The sequence below is a fragment of the Chaetura pelagica genome, unplaced genomic scaffold (genome assembly GCF_000747805.2).
Source record: "Chaetura pelagica isolate M959 unplaced genomic scaffold, ChaPel_1.0 scaffold72, whole genome shotgun sequence".
Taxonomy (NCBI): domain Eukaryota; kingdom Metazoa; phylum Chordata; class Aves; order Apodiformes; family Apodidae; genus Chaetura; species Chaetura pelagica.
The window spans coordinates 2,218,353-2,237,885 of record NW_009952560.1 but is presented as its reverse complement, the minus strand read 5'-3'; the positions used below and the strand labels follow the sequence as shown (position 1 = coordinate 2,237,885).

The following is a 19,533-nucleotide window of genomic DNA, read 5'->3' as shown; positions in this document are numbered from 1 at the left end:
CACAGATCACCCCATGGGAAGGGAGGGCCGTGGGCCTTTTGTCCGTGATAATGTTTAAAAGCTACTGACTTTACTAAAAACAGTTATTCATCCTGAGCACTGTGCTTAAGCAAGAACTATCTTGTTTCGCAAGGCCGTTCCCCACCGTCAGAGCGTGGTTGCCAAGCAACGAGTACAACCCGGACGCCAAGAAGGCGCTCCGTGATTGGTTCTGGTAGCGCAGAGCGGCTCAGTTTGCCGCTCGCTGATTGGCGGCTCCGGGCCCTTTCCTGTCAGCTGGTTGGCGCGGGGCGGAGGCGGGAAGGACGGAGGCTGAGGCCGCGTCCCCTCAGGTGAGAGGGGCCCGGTGCGGCTGGGGGGGGGCCCGGGCCGCTTCGCCCCTCCCGGCCCCGCTCCGTCGGCGCTTCCGGCCCCGCTCCTTCAGCCCCGCTCCCTCGGCCGCAGCGAGGCAGAAAAATTCTCCCCGGGGCTGGAGCTGGAGTAGGGCTGGGGGGGATTTCCCCGGGGAGCTGCCCCGTCCGCCCAGAGGCGCTCCCTGACCCTCCCTGCTCCCAGTGTCCCGGAGCGTCCCTGCCCCCTTTTGGTGTTGGATTCTTCGCTTGCTTTTATTTTTTTGGGCCAAACTCGATCTAAAGTTTTCTAGCTTAGCGCGTTTTGAGCGACACCCGCCCCGCACACCCGAATGCGTTAGGGAAAGGCCTTTTAATGAGATGCAGTTATGTTTTAAGGAGTAGGATGTAAACTCATGTCAACAATCTTTTTGCGAGGGTTTCTTTTTCCTCTCGGGATTGTTGATGATGAAGCCGAATCATGCCATATATGGCTGGTTTTGTCATGTATGTGTTTAGTCATTAAGTCAGATGAGGACACAGGTTAGTAAGTTGATGTATCACAGGGAACGTTCAATTTAAAGTGGTTCTTTTATTTTGTAGATGCTGAAAATCTGTAAGAAAAAAGTTGTTTTGCTTAAAACGTCCCTTTTTAAACCATTGATGTCTCTTACGTGTTCTTAGTTAACTAATTTCTATGTTTTAGCATGACAGGGAAACTGACTTTCTTCTATTATCCAGAATGAGAGAAAAACAAGATGATACTCACAAAACAGTAAAGTGACTGATGCCTCATTTCCCCCTGAACAAATTTTCTGTATTGCTAGTGTAAGGAAAATGCTGATTTAAAACTTTTCATTTCTAAAGTCAGTGTCCAGTTTTATTTTCCCATTTTTATAAATGAACAGCACAAGTTGCTGTTGCCAGCTGCAACTCTGCAGTTTGCAATGGCTTCAAGTTTAAGCTAAGGGACCTGCAGGATTGAAAAAAAATGGCTATTTATTTATTAAATATCCTAAAATACCTTCCACCCCAAAGGATTAGGGTTCTTACCCCTACAGTATTCACTTTGAGAAATAGAACCTGAAGTTCTAAGCACAGTTACTTTATACATTTATTTAAACTGATGTTACTGATCAGGTGGTATTGCCTTGTTTGTAACAAGGACCTTGTCTGAACTAACAGGGTGCAATATAAATTCCCATTTCTTGAACCACTTTGCCCCCTTATCAGGTTAGCAGTTTCTGCTTGGTTTTGTTTGATGTTATATCTTGCTTCAGGCTTTGCCTGCTTGTTAATGTTGACTTGTTAGTACTGTTTGTTTATTGCAGTTAGAAACCTGAAGTAAACAGGAAGAAAAAGCGACAATGTCTTCTGATGTGTCAGAATACACTATTGGGGGAGTGAAGATCGTATTCCCTTGCAAGGCTTACCCATCACAGCTTGCTATGATGAATGCAGTAAGTAGGATTTATATTACTGTTTGTTGAACTAATAGCTTGTGTTTTCAGAGCCTCCAATATGCTGAGAACTTCAGTTGCAATGCCACTAACTTCTCTGTGCTATCTGCTGGTATCTGTCATGTCTAGGGAAGGCTGAAGTACATTTTGGATTTGTGACCCTTTATGCTAAGAAACAAGTAAAATATTACATGATATATGTGAGTATGTAATATTTAATTTTTAAGGAGGGAATGATTTAGTAGAACATCTCTTATTGAAATATTACATTCAGTTTAACAGTTTCCACTGGAGAATTTTCTTACTTTAATTGTAGCACTTTACATCTGAACATGTTTAAACAGTTTTAACAATTTAAAAATGTTTTTCCTCTGGAGGACAAATGGTTTGGTTGTCTCACAGCTGTTCTCAATGCTTTGGTTCTCTAAGACTGAAGCAAGCAAGCCCCCTCAGGTGTTGCTCATAGCAGTTAAGTATTTCACAGCCCTTGCAGGTGAACCCCTAAGCTTTGCTGACGAGACATGTGACCTGTGAGAGCAGAGCAGCTGAGGCTTGTTGGCCTCATGTGACTATTTAAAGGTGATTTGGAGTGGTGGGTGCTTTTTGGTTTTATTTTTCTTTTTTTGACAAGACAGCCAGTGTTCTGGTCTGTATTTAGAATTTATTTCTAGCTTAGCTAAAGACATCCTCCTTGATTTTGTTTTTTTCTTTCTATTAATTCTGTTTTATACCTTGTGATTCTCCTTAAAGATTGTTAAGGGCTTAAATAATAGGCAGCACTGTTTGTTGGAGAGCCCTACAGGAAGTGGCAAAAGCTTGGCACTGCTTTGCTCTGCATTATCGTGGCAGCAGTCTCTGTATGGTAAGTTGTCTTAGTGTCTTTTTTGCACAGTTTTTGTTCCCAAAATGTAATTAATTACTGAATTAATGAATTTTGAAAGGTGTGTAGTCTTAAGTAGTTTTTAATGGGAGACAAATGACTGTGTCCTTTAGAGAAATCAGTGCTCATGTCCTCATGTGAGAAGGAAGACAGAAAGCCAGAGACCTCTCCGCTGTGTCACTGTCGGTGTCATTCCCAATCTAAGGGCAACGAGGCTGCAACAAGTGTGAATCGTGGTGCTTCCTGCTCTTCCAATAACTGTGAAACACAAAGCTCCATAAAACCTGGGAGCCCACTAACAAACACAGGTAACTTCATACATAGGCAGTTAAAAATCTGCTTGGTAGTAAAATATGTTGCCAGTGAGGGACTTTTTTTACCACCATAATAGCAGAGTACTATGTGATTCTACCCTGCATGGAAACCTGTATAGAAATGGTGGTTAATGGATGTAGAAATGTCTGATGCTATTTCCTATATTGTGTGCATTTATAGTAAATTTTATTTTTAAAACGTTGCCCTTATTTAATGCATTCTTAGCAGTGGGCATAGCTTTTATTTTAGTTTTATTTTAAATTACAGAATGTAAGGGGAACGAAACGCTGGCTTCAAAATTGTCTGCTAAAAAACGGTTATCTGCATGTGACAGTGAGAATGATGATTTTCAAGTAGACAAGAAGAGGATTCGTCCTTTAGAAACTGAGCAGCAGGTGAGCAAAGTTCTTCGGCAGCAAAGTACTCCAGAAATAGCTCAGCAGAGCTGTCCAACAACAATTAGCATTAGAAGGGTATAGAGAATACTTGAGTCATGTCACAGTTTAAATGGACAGCTTTATATGTTATTTTTTATTGTTAGTTGTTAAAAAAAAGTCCTTTGTTGTGCTAAATTGTTCATAATACCATGTCCTAAACTACATCTTGCATATTTAAACACCTAATATCCCCAAAATATATTCATCCTCAATTGATCTGTAACATTAAAGTATGAGATTCTGGAGTTGAAAATGTGCTATTGGAAATACAAATAATACTGTGAATGTATTGGAGTTCTGTTTTATATCCTGTCAGATGTAGTTATCTCTGCCCTGATATGTGGCGTGCAATATTTTTGCTATGTTTTCATCTCTGTCAGGATTGGCATCCTGTGGCTTAGTGCTTGCATTCAGATGTGTGCTGTAACCAAAGGTTAAGTTTTTAGCTCAATTATGGCTTGAAATTATTTCTTGTTTTACTTACGCAAGTTTTCTGCTTATATCTATATAGCATTGCAATTTCTGTTAGTTTCCTAACAGTGGTAAATTAAACAAGGCTCAGCAATAACTGAAGATTTTTATTGTTGTTACTGAATTTTGTAATTAGAACTTTATGGCTTTTCCCAAATGACTTCTGTATGGCTTAGATTTGGTTAAACCATTAATAAGTATTAGTGATGCCCTGTCTTACTGAAGCAGACTGAGTGGAAAGCAGGTGAAGCAATCACTGGCTGCTGGGGGGTGAGCACACAGGTCTGTGCAGTCAATTGAACACAGAACTTTTTCCCCCAGCAGGTTAGAAAGCGACATGGTTTTTCAAAGGGAGTGCAGCTGGTTGATGCCTTAGAAGTTTATCATCAGAGAAAAAATGGAGACCTGATTGTTCACTCTGAAAAAAATGTAAAACCTGCTACCTTTTCTCCCAAAACAGTGAGTAATACAGTGATATCTTTTGCAATTTAAAAACGTTTTACTGTGAAGAGATTATTCATGACATATCGTTTCAGAAACCACTGTGCCTCCACCTGCATTACAACCTGATGTAAAGGTTCCCAAGTATGTAAATTGCTTCCAAGTAACAAGTTGTCACTAGTGAGAACTTCAGTGTTTTTTACTCTTACTGGTGCTGTCCAGGCAGTGTTGCTTCCATAGATTTTTGAGTAGGATTTGAAATTGTTATGCCACTGAACTTCAGCTGGTAGTTTGAAATACAAAGGCCAGCAGAGTGTGCTGTTGATTTTCAAATAAAATTATCTTTCTTCCTCTGTTGTCAGATTTGCTTTGTTGCGGGTATCTGAAAAACTTGATTTAAAATTTCTAGAAATGTCATGTAGAGAGGAAGATTGAAACCTTTTAGTATAGATCAACTAGCTGTGAAATAATACTGAGTCATAGTCTGATTTTTCTAAGAAAACTCTCTGGTCTTCTTGAGCTGTACATGTGTGTGTTTTGCAGACAGTACACTATTCAAAATGTATACACTATACTGTTTATTACTTATTTAGAAGTAACCTAAGAAGAAATTGAAGTGTTTATATCTGTTGAAATGTCTTTTTAAGAATGAAAGGTGGTTTCTTTTTTAAAGAAAGTTTAATTTTAGAAATGAAAGAACAAGGTATTATTTTCCTGTGATGAACTTTGACTTTAGCAGACTCAGAACTTGTCTGGTATCAAGAAACAATGACAGAAAGTGAGGCCTTGTTTATCATTGGTAGTTCAGCAGCTTAACTACATTAAGACATGAAGATCGTCATAGCAGAGGCTGCTAGCCATGAAAATGCTTTTCTAGTGTAGCTTATGAAATAAAGTCAGCTGGGGTTATGTTCAGCACTTACCATCATGGACCATGTATTTAGGGTGATAAATATTCTGTTACTCAAGGAGATAACCCTGCCTTTGTATAACCTGTTTTTATACTGTAGTCAGACCTGTGCTTAAAGCAAATTTAGTTTTTTGTCAAGTCCTTTTTATAGCACAGTAGAGGGAATGGATTGATGGTTGTGAGAGCATGAGAGGTGCTGCCCAGCTTTGCTGTGTCAGAACACCTGCAGATCTAGTGGATGAAGACACTGCCTGTTCTTAGCTGCTTTCACTCCAGAGCCTGGGAATCCATTTCTCTCCTTCTGCTGTTAATTCTTGCAAGAGAGGACAGTTCTAGTGTGAGTTTAAATGAGAAATTATACTCTTACAGTACTCTCTTGATTACTTCTGTCAAAGCATATGGTCTGAGAAACTGGGGCAGCTGGATTAAGGAATCCCCATTTAAACTAGGTAAAAAAAGTAAACAGTAAATGGAGAGTAGTGTAACAAACACTTGGGGTATCAGAAAACAACTGTGAAAAGAATCTGTCTTAATGTGCTAGCCCATTGCAGTTTAACATATTGCTTACAACCTTCACAATGGAGTTTGAGTGACTTCTGTTACACATTCCAGGAGACTGGCAGCCTGTTACAATCAGGGTCTGGACTCCAGAATAGGCTAATTTACCACGATGGGATGAAGAAAGTTGTGGATTTGTATTACACGCTCTCACCTGACACCGTATCTGATCCTTTTGCTGCTGATTGACATTTTGAATGAGCTCTTTGAAGCAGGTTCCAGCTTAATTAAAACGTTTGCTTGGTTAGCAGTGATCTGTGAAAGCCTGTGATAAATATTGAACTGGGTTCACCTGCTGGTTACTGTGAGAGGATAAACAGCTGCTTTGTGTCCTTTAATCAAGGGGCTGCAGCAGCAGCAGAATACTGTGCTTTTTGGGAGCTTAGAAAGGAATAGTTGAAAAGCTCTGGTAATGTCACTGGTGATATCTTACTAGATTGTGCTTGTGTGATATTTCACACAAGAGGTATTCACTGCTGTATCATTTAGATGGCTTTGTAACTGGGAAATGTAGATGAAGATATGAAGAACGCCTCTTATCTCTTTGTGTTTCAAAGATCATAGCCTTGGTGTTTGTTTAGCTCTGTTTTACACGTAGGACATGTTGGTGGACTTGATTATTCTTTTTTTAATGGGCCTTCCACGTTTTTGCCATATAAATATTGATGTGATAGGCTGTTTTATCTGCTCCCTGACAAAGAAAAACAAGCTGGAATAGCCTAAGGTCCGTATAGTCTGGTGTCTGATCTCTGACAGCATCTGTTACTAGATGTTTTTGATTAAATACTGCAGGAAGTAGAGGAGTTGTTTGTTGGGGATTTTTCCCCCCTCTTTCAAATGAAAATCTCCATTCTAAGTTCTAACAGCTGAAAACAGGTTTGATTCTGAAGCCAGAGGTATTATGAAATAGTTTTCTATTATCTTAATGTTAATTATTTTCTACTCGCAACCTCCCTCTCCCCCCCCCCCAAATAAATGGAAACATTTTCTAATTTTATTAAAGTTTAACCAGTATCTCTGTTATGAGTCTGAAAATGTGTGCGTTGTCAGGCAACACTGCTGTGGGAACTGCCATCTTGGACTTACCACTTTCTTCAGCTGCAGAGTATTCTCTTTCCTTTTGCTGTAGTAATGGGACATTAACTCAACATTAGATTTTGCTGTGTGGTATCAAGAGTGAATTCTTTAAATAGAAATAGAGAATTAAAATAATTTGGTTTTAATAAAATTTATGGATGGCCAAACTAGTTTGTTAAGAGTAGCAAAGAACGGAAGTGCAAATTGACACAGCTGAATAATGTGCAGATAGCATGAAGAACTCAACTTTTAAATAATGCTATAAACATTTTCTCAAAGTTTTTCTTGGTTACCAGGACCTTTTAAAAAGCTTTACCTATTTATGTATTTTGGGCTAGTGGTGTCTTCTGACTTTTAGAAGCTTTGTAATTACTGCAGGCAGTTTTATACTCATGCTAGTTACTATAAAATCAGTCTGAGTTTACAAGTCTGAGTGATTAAAAAAAAAAATATATTTTTTCAAAGTTAAAGGTAGCATTTTAAAGACTGAAATACTGGCTAAAGTGCTTGTCAAGGTCAGTATTATACCAATTTCAAACCTTTTATGGAAATATTTTAAGGCTGCCTGTAAAATACTGTTGTTTATAAGCCTTACCTGTAAAGAACACTTAATTCTTTTTGCAAAAAGATTATCTGGGTTCTATTAAACCCATCATAGAAGAACCTTCTGTTCCTGTTTACATTTACATTTGTTTGAACTGCATTTTCCTGTTGCTAGAACAACTTGCACAGCAGTTGCCTGGTTGGTCCTAATATGTTTCTATTAGTTCTCTTTGGCAAACTACCTGTGAAGCTTAGCATTAGCAGTGAGCTAGTAGTGGTATGAAATCATCATTAAATTCTGTATATTCTTTTAACCTCTGAAAATTCAGCATAACTTGAATTTAAACTGAAAAATAAATGTGCTCTTAAAGGCCCTACAGTGTCACTGCTTCTGTTACATTAATTGTTAGCATGATAATGTGGTTTTCATTATTTCAAAGAGCAAAATAGAATGTAGATGATAGAAATATCAAGGTGCCATTTGCATTGCTGTTTTCTGTGTGACTACAAACCAAGAATCGCCACATATGTAACATATACCATATGTCAGCTGTTTCCTGCTTCACTGTTGACAAGAGCCCCATTCATAACTCTTCTTTTTATCCTTTCAGTGAATAAGTAATTATTCAATATAGAAGGCAGGATATTTGGAACTGGCTATTTAGTGTGGCAGCACTCCGTAATGAAATCTGCTGTTACTGGCAACCTGAGAGGGGAATGTAACAATTCCAGCATGGGTGTAACTTTATCTGCTTTGAGGGCCTGTTTATTTGGCACATCAGTGAACCTTTTATCCCAGTGAGTGACAGCTCCAGAAGGGTTACATTTACATGCATTCTATCATGTATTGTAATATTTAATGGCAGACAAGGTTGAGTGGGACTAAGGGTAATGCCAGCTTGCTTTTCCTCAGAGTGGAGGCTCAGAGACAGCTTGATCCCCAGAATTGTGGTGTAATGCACAGCATGACTTAGCATTTGTTTATAATGGATAATCTTACTGATTACAATTAAAAGGGGAGGGAGGAGTATTTGAGCAGGCAACTACATGTTGTTACTTGCACTATCACCTGAAAAACCAAATGCAAACTCTTCTACACTGGAAGAATTAGGTTTTGCTTTTAATGGGAGGTGTGTGTGGACGTGGTTACTCAAGAGTTACTTGTTTTCTGTGATGTCTTTTCACATCAATTACTACAATGTAATCAGAGTTGTTCCAGCATTTTATATTATGAAAGATAGTGCTTTTCAGGAAAAAAAAAATATTGGGTTTTAACAGATACTTTACACGATTAGGTGCTGATTATCATTATTCCCTAGGTGCCTTTTATTGTCATAGTTACTTGATGGCCTTTGACATAATGGCATGGCAGACATTTCTGATGGAGAGTATACAACATAGTCTGTTTTATCTGCAAACAGATTTCATGAAACTGTCTAGATTTCTTCTGTTTGCTTTAAGGGAAAATATTCTTAGTATTTTAATTAATTGAAAGCCCTAGACGCTTCTTGTTCTGTAGCAGGACTGTCCTTATGCTGAAGCTTAAATATGCATTATTCATGTTTAAATACTCTATTGAAATAATAATTTTTTCTATGATTGGATTATGATAAGGTTGTATCCAGTCATTATTATACAATATTTAAGATTTTCAGGCATGAGGACATGGAGTGTGTGCTGTAACACTTTTAAACTTTTTGCAGTTTGATGGGCCAGCGTGGTAATTTAACGTGTTAACAGGATATCTTGAACTATGCTAGAGGGCATTTTCTGAACAGCCCATAAGCAGATCTATCAGGTTCATCTTACTGTGGGATTTTGTTAATCCTTTTTTTGTTTGGGTTGCAGTCTGCTGGTCCTTGCACTGAGTGTTCCTGTTCTTCTGGAAAGGAAAGTGATAAAGATACCAGTAACACTAAGAAGAAAGAAAAAGAAGATCCGTCCTTCATTCCCAAAATATTTTTTGGAACACGAACACACAAGCAAATATCCCAGATTACCAGAGAATTGAAGAGAACAGTGTTTTCCAGCGTCCCTATGACAATTCTTTCCAGCCGAGATCACACCTGTATTCATCCAGTGGTGTCTAGTGGTAGTAACAGGAATGAAATGTGTGTAGAATTGCTGGAAGGAAAACACGTGAGTAATTTGGTTTCAGAAAATAAGCATTCATTTAAAGATACTAAAATGAAAGGCAGTTGAACAGTTGGAGTGAGTAATGTTTGTGACTTCTTTGTACTGTGTTGGTTAAATGCCTCTGGTAATTTGGTTTAAGTAAAATGTTAGAAAATGTTGATACATAGTATCAATTCTGAAAAAAACATGATCACAGTAATTTATGACTGCTAGGTTATTGTTCTTGATAAGAATAAATGTTTTTGGTTTTATAGATGAAGAAGTGTCCCTTATCACTGTGCATTTTAGGAACATGGACTTGTCTGTTCTCTTTCTGACACAACGTGTTTCATTTTTGTCTGATGTAAAAAGTAGCTGTTAGAAAAGCTTCCAGGAAGTAAAGTCAAATGCACATAACAACTTGTAGGGTTTAAGCTTACTTGTTCTTTGTCTTGGCTTTTTTGTTTGTTGGTTTGGGGTTTTTTTGCCAGTAAGTGTCTGTTCTTATTTGCTTTTAGGGCAAGTCCTGTCCTTACTATCATGGTGTTCATAAGCTCAGTGAACATCATGCCCTACAGACTGCTCATGGGAAGTATCAGGCTTGGGACATTGAAGATCTGGTGAGCCTGGGAAAGAAGCTCCGTGCTTGTGCGTACTTTGCAGCCAGAGAGCTCATGGTGGTCGCAGATATTGTATTTTGTCCTTACAATTACCTCCTGGACCCACAGATAAGGGAGAGCGTGAGTATGTTTGTAAGAAGATTGTAATAACTGAAGGGAAGTTAGAAACATAATATTCAGTGGCTACAGTCAACTGAAATCCAACTTAAATCCAAAATATTATCCACAAAATAAATCCTGGGAAGAGGAATTTTCTCTCTCTCCTCCCCACGCCCCAACCATTTCTATGTTCCAAGTAGTGCTTACAGTGCTGCCACTGATCTCATACTGTAGCTGATCAGTCAGACTGGTTTTTTTTCAGTCTATAGAAAAGAAAACCTTGCAAACTTGACAAGGTTCAGATGATATTCACAACCCCCCCCACCCTCCTGATTATTTTCTAGGTTACAGAAATTAGACCAAAGAGCTGAGAACTTTGTCGTTTACACCGATATGCAGAATATGAACTTTTTTAACAGAATCCCATTAGGTGTTTCTTCTCATTAATGTCTTTTACTCTGTTTTACTAGATAATAATTTTCTTTTTTAGATGGACATTAACCTAAAAGGCCAGGTAGTCATTTTAGATGAAGCTCATAATATTGAGGACTGTGCTCGGGAGTCAGTGAGCTACAGTGTTACAGAAAGTCAGCTAAGAGCTGCTCGAGAAGAGCTGGATTTCATGGTCAGTAACAACATCAGGCAGAAGAATCATGAGCCTTTACATGCTGTGTGCTGCTCTTTAACAAAGTAAGGCAACTGTTTTTAATTCCTTTCTATCATTTAGTGTTGTTTAAAATTACATTTAGACTCCTTTTGCTGATGCAATGTACTGGTTATTATGTTGCATCAGATAAAATGCAACCAGGTGTACTGCAAACTGTGCAGTCACCTGATTTGTCTTCATTGGAGGAATATGGAGGGATTTGAGCTATTAAAAAATACTCTAGTCTTAAAGGGAGGCCTTGAAATACTGTTTTGAAAAGTGTGTTGTGCTCTTGAATAAGTTGAAAATCAGAGGGGATGGAACAAAGCATAAGGACTAGGGGCAGAAGCTCAGGAAAAGGAGGGAAGAGACAAGGGATCAAGGGAAGAGAGAGGTCTTCTGGGTGGAGTGAGAACATGAGAAAGTTTTGAAACCATATCAGAAGAATGTGTCACCACTAGTGAATTTGAAAGTCAGCTCTGTAGCCCTGAATTTTTGAACCTTTCTTCTGTGGGATCCAGGGAAAAGAGATCAGAAACATGCTGCTGGTGAAACCCTGAACAGCCAAGTTAGCCGAATGGAAGTGAATAATGATACAAGTGGCTTTGAAGTTAACTGAACTCTGCTTCAGTGCATGTCAAATCCTCATTTTGTTGCATTAGTGGTTGGTGAAATAGAGTTTGGAGTGCACTACAGCAAGTAGTTCACCATTTTTCCTATCCTTTCTCTATTCTGAGAGTTAATGTTTGTATGTCACAGAGACAAGTGACTTTCTTTTTTTGCAGAAGCTAATTCTCCTACCTTGAAAATTTCAAATGTTAAATTTTAGTAAAAGATGAGAAAAGCATGGCTGGAGATTTGATTGCCCCAAGCATTTTAACCTTATCAGAAAAACGAAGGTTGATTGTCTTGGCAAATCTGCCAACAGCATGAAAAGCAGTTGTTGGAAAGCAGAAAACTGGGTGTAAATAGCCAATAATTGGTAAAATACTGCTGCATAGTGATATGGCTTTGCCAAATGCATGAGTAATTAGAAAAATCTTATTTCAGTTATAAAGACCCTAGGTCATCATTCCAGAAAAAAAATTAAGCATGGGCTTTGTGCCACAGAGGTGCTAAATTTGACCTGTCTGAGGAATTTGAAAAGGTATCAATAGAAGTATAACAGCAGGCTGCTCTGATGAGAGGCAGATTTACCAGGGCAAATTACTTCACAATGGGATTTTCTGGTGGGAAGGGAAGGAGCAAATGTGCTTTCTTGCATCGAAGGCATGTTTGCAATATTCCTTAAATCTTTTCCTGAAGCTATTGCATGCAGCAATTTTCACTTCAAAACCACAGATATCTTTCTGGGAATCAAGCTCATTTTATTTATGCTTACTGCTTTACTCTAAAAATAAATGAATATGTATTTTAAGTAAATGATTTAACATTAGATATAATTGAATGGCATTTCTTCTTTTTTTTTGGTGGTATTTTCGAATTAGGGGGATGGTTGTGTTAAGTTTGTATTTGCATTTATAGCATGACCATTTCCAAAGTATGTGATGGTGTTTGAAGTTTATAATGGGGAAACAGAAGTTTTACATTTCCTGAAACGTTTTATCCATTGTAAATCTGTTTCATTTCTGTCATAGTGGCCTTTTCCTAATTTTAGTTCCAGATCTTTTTGATGTTATGTTGGAGGAAGTGGGGCAGGGTACTACACTGGGGAAGTTCTGCCTGTGTTAGTGATCATTGTTCCTTAATAAGATAAATCAAGTTGTAGCAAAACAAATGATGGTTGTGGTAATATTTGTGGTGGTTTGTTTGCATTTAACTTGGCAAAAGGAAAGATTTTTCTAATTGTTCCACTGCAGTCAGATTATTTGCAGTGACAGAACAGGAAATCTGGAACTGAAACAGTCACTAAGCCTTGTTGCTGTAGTTGATAACGATTAGCTGATTATACAAATAAATATTTTGAACTGTTGTAGAAGTGACAGCTGTCTTTCTGATGCCTCCTGCTGGTTGATGGGACAGACAGCTTCGGCATTTCCTGAGAGGGAGGAAGCCTGCCTGCTTTTCTGGATGGGGGAAAGTCTTGTAATATTGCAAGGATGATGGAGGACACATTCACTTAGGAAAGAATTTAGCTCTGCAGCGGATGAGATGATCTGCATGTTTAGATCGTGTTTTTAGAAAGTCCTTTCATATTTACATTGTACATGCAATTACAATTCTGCTTAATTTTAAAATTATAGTGGAGATACAAATTACCTGTAGGTGGGTTAAAATACGCACTTTTTATTGCCCCACTTTCCTCTACTGTGTAGAAATATTATCAGTACTCATTCCATGCCTTGAGATTTGTTCTTATTAGGAAAACTTGCAATTGACAGGGATGATAAGCCACCTTGTGTCAGTTAGAGTAGTAATGAGTGGCTTTAAAAGCAATAGCAGAAGTATTGAATGAGCCTGACATGTTGTATCCTAAGAACGGATTATATTTTAATCACTTATCTTTATTGCAGAGGTACTGCATGATGTTAAGACATAAATGTATAGGTACAAATTGTCTTCCCATTTCAATTAGTTGGAAAAAGAGCAGTTCTGTAGAAGTTAGTTCAGCAATGAAAACCTGGCATGAGGAAAAGCAGAATCTCTCTGCTTAGATGTAATAAAATATTTATCATCATTATAGAGGTGTGATGAAATGTTTGAGGTTTGGTTTGTAACTGCAAAATATATCTAAAATTAATGCTGAAATTATTTCTGATTTCTCTCTTTACAGCTGGTTACGAGAGAGCTCTGGTCAGCTAGAAGAAAGAGGGTATGAAATGTCCTGTAAAGTTTGGAGTGGAAAAGAAATGCTCAACATTTTCCACAAAATGGGAATAACTGGTATTACTTTTCCCATTTTACAGGTAATGTTGCATGCTGTATATAAATGAGTACCAGAGTGCATAATATTGATATTGTTGAATATTTAAAAATATACGTAAGTTAAATGCTAACACATCTTTTCATTTCCTGCAATTTTGAAAAGCAGTCTAAAAATGATACCTGATTAAAACCAGTAGCTCAAGTGGATTACTCCTGGAATTTGTGGATAATCAGTGTTTTAAAGGATATAATTGATCATGTCCAGTTATTTAAATTGAACCATTTAGTCACTGATAGAACAGACATTTGCATTTTTAGTGACTATTGAAATGAATTTACCCTGTTCTCAAATTTATTGCTTTTTTCAGTGTAAGCCAAGTATGTTAAAAATGTTACTTTTCTGTTCCAGTTCTGTCTTCTGTTTGACCTTATAAGTATCTTAGGTTAACTTTTAAAACAGTGTACTGAGTCTTGTATCTGTATTAGCTTTGTTTTTGAGAAGATAGGGTGTGGTAATGTGAAATTTTTCTTCTCATAGAAACATCTTGCTACTATCCTGGAAAAAGAAGAAAAAGTATCAATGTTTGGTAAAGAGGAAGTTATTGAAATACCAGTTGTGAGCCCTGCCACTCAGATTGTGCTGAAAGGCTTATTCATGGTTCTTTTGTTTCTTTTTAAAGATAACAGCAGGTCAGTGCAAATACCTAACCTGAGCTGGGTGGTTGTACTTAATTCGGCTGCTTTGCCAAAATATTTATTTATTTAGACCGTATTTTTAAACACTAATTGTTGTCAAGTTTCACTCTTTTTTAATGAAGGTATAAAATAGATTTTTACACTTCAATTTTAAATGCATTGAAGCTCATACCAAGCAAAGTCAGTATTGCTACATGCTTAGTTTGGTTGCTTGATTGTAGTTCTTATGGATATTTATGGATCCCTGTATAGATATGCAGATGACTACAGAGTTGCTCTGCAACAAACCTATGCTTGGATGAATGAAAACCAACTTGATGCTTCAGATACAAGTGCCTTCTTCACGCGACCCAGGCATAAAAGGAGTTTGCGGCAGAAAACCGAAGTCCGCATGCTGAATTTTTGGTGCTTGAATCCTGCTGTGGTGAGCTGAGGAGGGAGCAGAAGGAATGGAGTGATTTGTGATACCAAATAGAAAGAAGGTCTTAAAGTGATTGTATTGTTTTTCTAAATTCCTTCTCTTCTTTCTCTAACCTAGGCTTTTTCAGACTTAAGTGATGTTAGGACAATTGTTCTGACCTCTGGTACCCTCTCTCCAATGGATTCATTTTCTTCAGAGCTTGGTGTGAAGTTTTCTATCCAGTTGGAGGCAAATCATGTTATTCGGAACTCACAGGTAAACTTTTTGCCTCCTTGCTTCCTCTCCTGAGGTCTGATGCTGGCCATTGTAAAGAAAAAAATAACTTGCAAATAAAAATGATCACAAACCGTTTCAGTTAAGTGAAAAGCAATGTACACAACAGGCTGTTGCTTAGATTAATGCAATTTCAAAGTCAATTTTCAAATTTAAAAAGGGGTAATTTTTAGAGACATGTTCCTGGAAAACTTGAAGTCGTGCTATTTTAACCATCACCATCTTATATCAGTTATTGCACTTTCTGTTTTAAGGTACTGGAGTGGATTTGCTTACAAATATCTCAGTATTTTCTTTCACACTTTTTTTTTTTAACCTAATGTAGTTTAATACAGTTTGTCACACATTTTGTGATTAACTTTTCCAATATGAAATGTGCCAGGTTTGGGTTGGCACCATTGGAGCAGGCCCCAACGGTCGGAAGCTGTGTGCCACCTTCCAGCACACAGAGACCTTTGAGTTCCAAGATGAGGTGGGAGCACTTCTGCTGTCAGTGTGTCAAACAGTTGGCCAAGGAATTTTGTGCTTTTTGCCATCCTATAAGGTAAGGAAATCTTAATTCTTATTCTTTCTCTAAAACCACGCACAGTCTACTTGAAAATGTGCATATGTGCATCAACATATAGAAATATTTATAAAATAAAGGCATTGTAATAACACATTGTGATTCTATTATGTTGTAATTTCTTGGCTGTCCTGTTGACTGCCATACAAGTTTGTTCTGGTGTAAAAACACATTAATTTTGTTTTTTCAACAAATGTGTGTATATAGTTAATGACTACAATCGTTTTGCTAAGTTTTACACACACACAAAAAAAGCCAGACTGACCTGCAAGTTTTTTTCTGCAATGTTTTGAAATTATTTACCAAAAAAAAAAAATAAAATCCCTTCCATATGAGCACCCATCATGAGTGGAAACCTTGTGTGTGTCACTCAGCAGCTGGAATGCCTTTGCATGTTCTTTTTATGCTGTTTGAATGCAGTGATTCATGCAGGATTCATCCAGTTAATTTCTTTTTTCCTTGTTTCTTGTTCCATTTCACTGCCTTGAATATTCTGGTCTATTTTTAAGTCAGGGGAGTTGCTCACTGGCCTTGTCCGAAAGGAATCAAATTTCTCAATTGCAAACTAGGTAATATCTAATTTCTCTAACAAAAGATATCTAATTATGGTGAATCTGTACCTCACACTAGTTCTGCTTGCTTCTCTATTCGTTCTTACTAATTAATGGACAGCTCTGAGGGACAGGAATATAAGCCTGCAATGTAATTCTGTGATTCATGCCCCTTTTTCTCGTAATGCTTGCAAGAGTGTGACATTTTAAATTTTAAAACCATCTTTTTTAATTTAAAAAGTCCTCTCAAGAAAAACACTAAATGAAAACCTCTCAAAAACAAAAAAATCCCATCAAATGAACAAACCCCTGAGTATAATGGAAATAAAGGTTTCAGACATTTTCCCTCATCTAAGTTTTCTTACCAGAGATTATTTTAAAAAATGAAATAAAACTAATTTCTTCTTTTTTACAAACCCTTCGTGTTAGTTTCGTTATGAAATTGAAGAGGCTGCAAAGCAAAGGCTTTTTTTTTTCCACTGGGTTTCTTTAGTTACAGTTACCAGTGCAATTACTGACAGTAACCATTAGGTGACCACATTAGACCATGTAATATACAGTCCCGAACAAATGCAGAGCAGTGAGTATAAATGTACTTAACCCATCTCGGAAAACTACATTTACATGCAGAGTTAACGATCTGAGAATAAATTTTGCATTTTATTTAATTTAAGAATTGAATTGGGAGCATATTTCGGTTTTCACTGTCATTCCTTCTCTCAAGTGTATAAAGCTGAGCAGTATGTGAGAGCAGATCTTACCTATACAGACCTGACAAGTATTTGTGAAAGTGTTTCTGAGGAAAGTAATCTGAATGGAAAGTATAGAGAGACTTTGTAATGACATTTAATAACAAAGGAAAGAGATTGCTGGGCAGCTCTGGTACCCTCCCCCCTCTCACTGCCCTAATGTTTTACTGAAAGGTCACCCAGCTAAACACGTTGAGTGTTTGTTTTTCTTTGTGGGAACGCTTCCCTGATCCTAGTGAAAGTATTGATAAATATAAATTGCAGGCAATTGAAGGATGGTATTTTAAAATCACATTGCCAATATTTTTCTATGGGTGCCCTTTTTTATCTTACTACTTTTATTGTGGAATGGGTTGCCTTTAAGTCTGGGACTAATACATTGAAAACACAGAAGAATGTAAGCATAAGCATATTAGTACAGGGAAAACTAGGTATTTTTCTTTCATCATCATACAGAATGTTGCTTAGCTGTACATTTGCATTTCAAAATTGATTTTCAGAGATTTTCCTGGGGAAATTGCTGCTTCTCTTGAAAAAAACCTGCAGCTTTTAAATAAATTGTTCAAGGCTATCCAGATATGATTAATATATGTGGTCATGTACCTCAGTGACTGTTATGAGTTAAGCAGGTTTTTTGAGGGCTTGACATGTTTTATGAATTGGAGTTTCAACTTCAGAATAAGTGAAAAATAATGTCTTTTTAAATGTCTGGAAGGCTGAGGGCAGCGTTCTGAATTCCAAGTACATCTATCCAGATATTTGATGGAGTTTGAATTTAGGCATGTACATTGGATTTCAGTTTGGTTACACTTACAGATGCATTTTTCAGTACAACATTGTGTTTTAGTTGTAAGAATTTGCAGCTCAGCACTGCTGTCCTTTGCTCTACAGCCCTGTCAGGAGCTCTGCTTCTTGGGAAGCTCTGTTTCAGTACCTGAGTATCAACACTTATGCTGCACATTTTTACCTGTTAGCCTAATTATTTTGCTTTGTGAATGAACTCTTTTTTTATTTTTTCTTCTGGAGAGCCCATTATTAATTTAATTCAGGTGGTAAAATGTTTGTTACTTTTCTTGTTTGTATATAAGGAGAGTGTCAGAGACAGAAGCAGTATCTTACTGCACTTTCTTTCGCTTCCATTCACTTTGAACTTCCATGGACTTTTGTTCACTGTAATAAAATATAGGTGTATTTTCTTTTTGGTTATGAGAATGGTAAATCAACACTTCTTGGCCTCAGTCCATGGGAGTAAAAATAATGGAAGGTGTAAACACCTGCCACAGGAAGCAGAAGTTGGGAACCCTGTCTGACACAGTGATGAACAATGTTGAGATCCTTGAGCAAGCACCCAAGCAGTGTTCTGTAACTGCTGGTCATGTTATTCAGAACTTCATTACATGGTGTCAGAAATAAAATAAATTTATGGCAGAAATAGAGTAATACCATCTGAACTTTCCTGTTGGGAATTTAAGAGGCTTTTATGAGTAATATTTTTTCCTATGTGTTTTGTCTGGTATTTCAGGCTGGCTTGCATATATTAAAGAAGAAATTACCAATATTTGGTGAAAATTATGACCCCTCTCTTCATGTTAGAGCTTCAGAATCAAACTGGCAGAAATGTAATTATTTGTTTCAGACTTCTTTAGTGTATAATAATGGAAAAATGTCTCTTGCTCACCTAGAAAAGATATCAAGCCATTATAAAGTTCCCATGTGCAAATAAATAGAGAGCAAGTAAAATTTCTAAATGTCACCACATTAACCCAATCATAAAATGAGATGACTGGATGGTGCTTATAGAACATCTGAGCTGATGTTCTATATTATAAATGTCAGCAGAGTAGTTGTTGGGGGAGTTAGCGTTTTAGTCACATCCTTCTTCTAGTGCCAGTGGGTGCCAAAAACATCCCTTAGTGGATTGCATTGTTCTCTGTTAGCTTTTCTTCTGGTAGGTTACTTTCTGGGAGATTCTAGATTTCTTTGAAGAAGCTGTCTGCTGCCAGGAAGAGGTAGTAGTATCTTGTCTGTGTTTTGCCCTGGACAGCCCTTTACAACAATATGTTTATAATCTGTAGAACATTATTGAACTGTGTTGGGAAGAATTTTAAATCCACAACATTCTAAACCTGCATCCTTTCCTAATGATCAGGTTAAGAAAAGACTTTGTCAGACTGAGAAGATACTTTCCAAAGACCTTTTTACCTCACGTATGAACTGCTGTTATCACCAAAAAATTCTGACTTAAAAATAATTCACCTGTTACCTTCCTCTGTTCCACTCCATCCCCTGTTTTATTTTCTTTTTTCCTTTTAAATCAAAGTAGCTGTAGCAGAAAGAGTTCTGCAGTTTAGTGCAATGCAGTTTTATGGGGAAAGTCTAGTCACCTAGTTATCTATGTTTAATTTGCAATTACTAGATGCAGTGTGAATACAAAACAAAGCAGTAGTAGGCAAACCTACCTTTATCTTAAGTATTTGTATAACCATATTTTTCATGGAAGATTGACTATTTA

At 37.4% G+C, this 19,533-nt stretch overlaps 1 protein-coding gene across 1 annotated transcript in view; it reads left to right on the top strand.

Annotated features, from left to right (window-relative positions):
- The first annotated feature begins 1,696 nt into the window (after window positions 1-1,696).
- The window catches only part of BRIP1 (BRCA1 interacting protein C-terminal helicase 1), a 52,717-nt gene continuing 34,880 nt past the window's right edge, over window positions 1,697-19,533 (top strand). Inside the window, exons 1-13 of the mRNA XM_010009056.1 lie at window positions 1,697-1,789; window positions 2,540-2,651; window positions 2,783-2,977; window positions 3,252-3,379; window positions 4,217-4,351; window positions 9,270-9,560; window positions 10,055-10,276; window positions 10,746-10,945; window positions 13,675-13,807; window positions 14,305-14,456; window positions 14,715-14,886; window positions 15,001-15,138; window positions 15,539-15,700. Coding sequence (XP_010007358.1) covers window positions 1,697-1,789; window positions 2,540-2,651; window positions 2,783-2,977; window positions 3,252-3,379; window positions 4,217-4,351; window positions 9,270-9,560; window positions 10,055-10,276; window positions 10,746-10,945; window positions 13,675-13,807; window positions 14,305-14,456; window positions 14,715-14,886; window positions 15,001-15,138; window positions 15,539-15,700 — 2,133 coding nt within the window. The remainder of the gene's footprint in view (window positions 1,790-2,539; window positions 2,652-2,782; window positions 2,978-3,251; window positions 3,380-4,216; window positions 4,352-9,269; window positions 9,561-10,054; window positions 10,277-10,745; window positions 10,946-13,674; window positions 13,808-14,304; window positions 14,457-14,714; window positions 14,887-15,000; window positions 15,139-15,538; window positions 15,701-19,533) is intronic.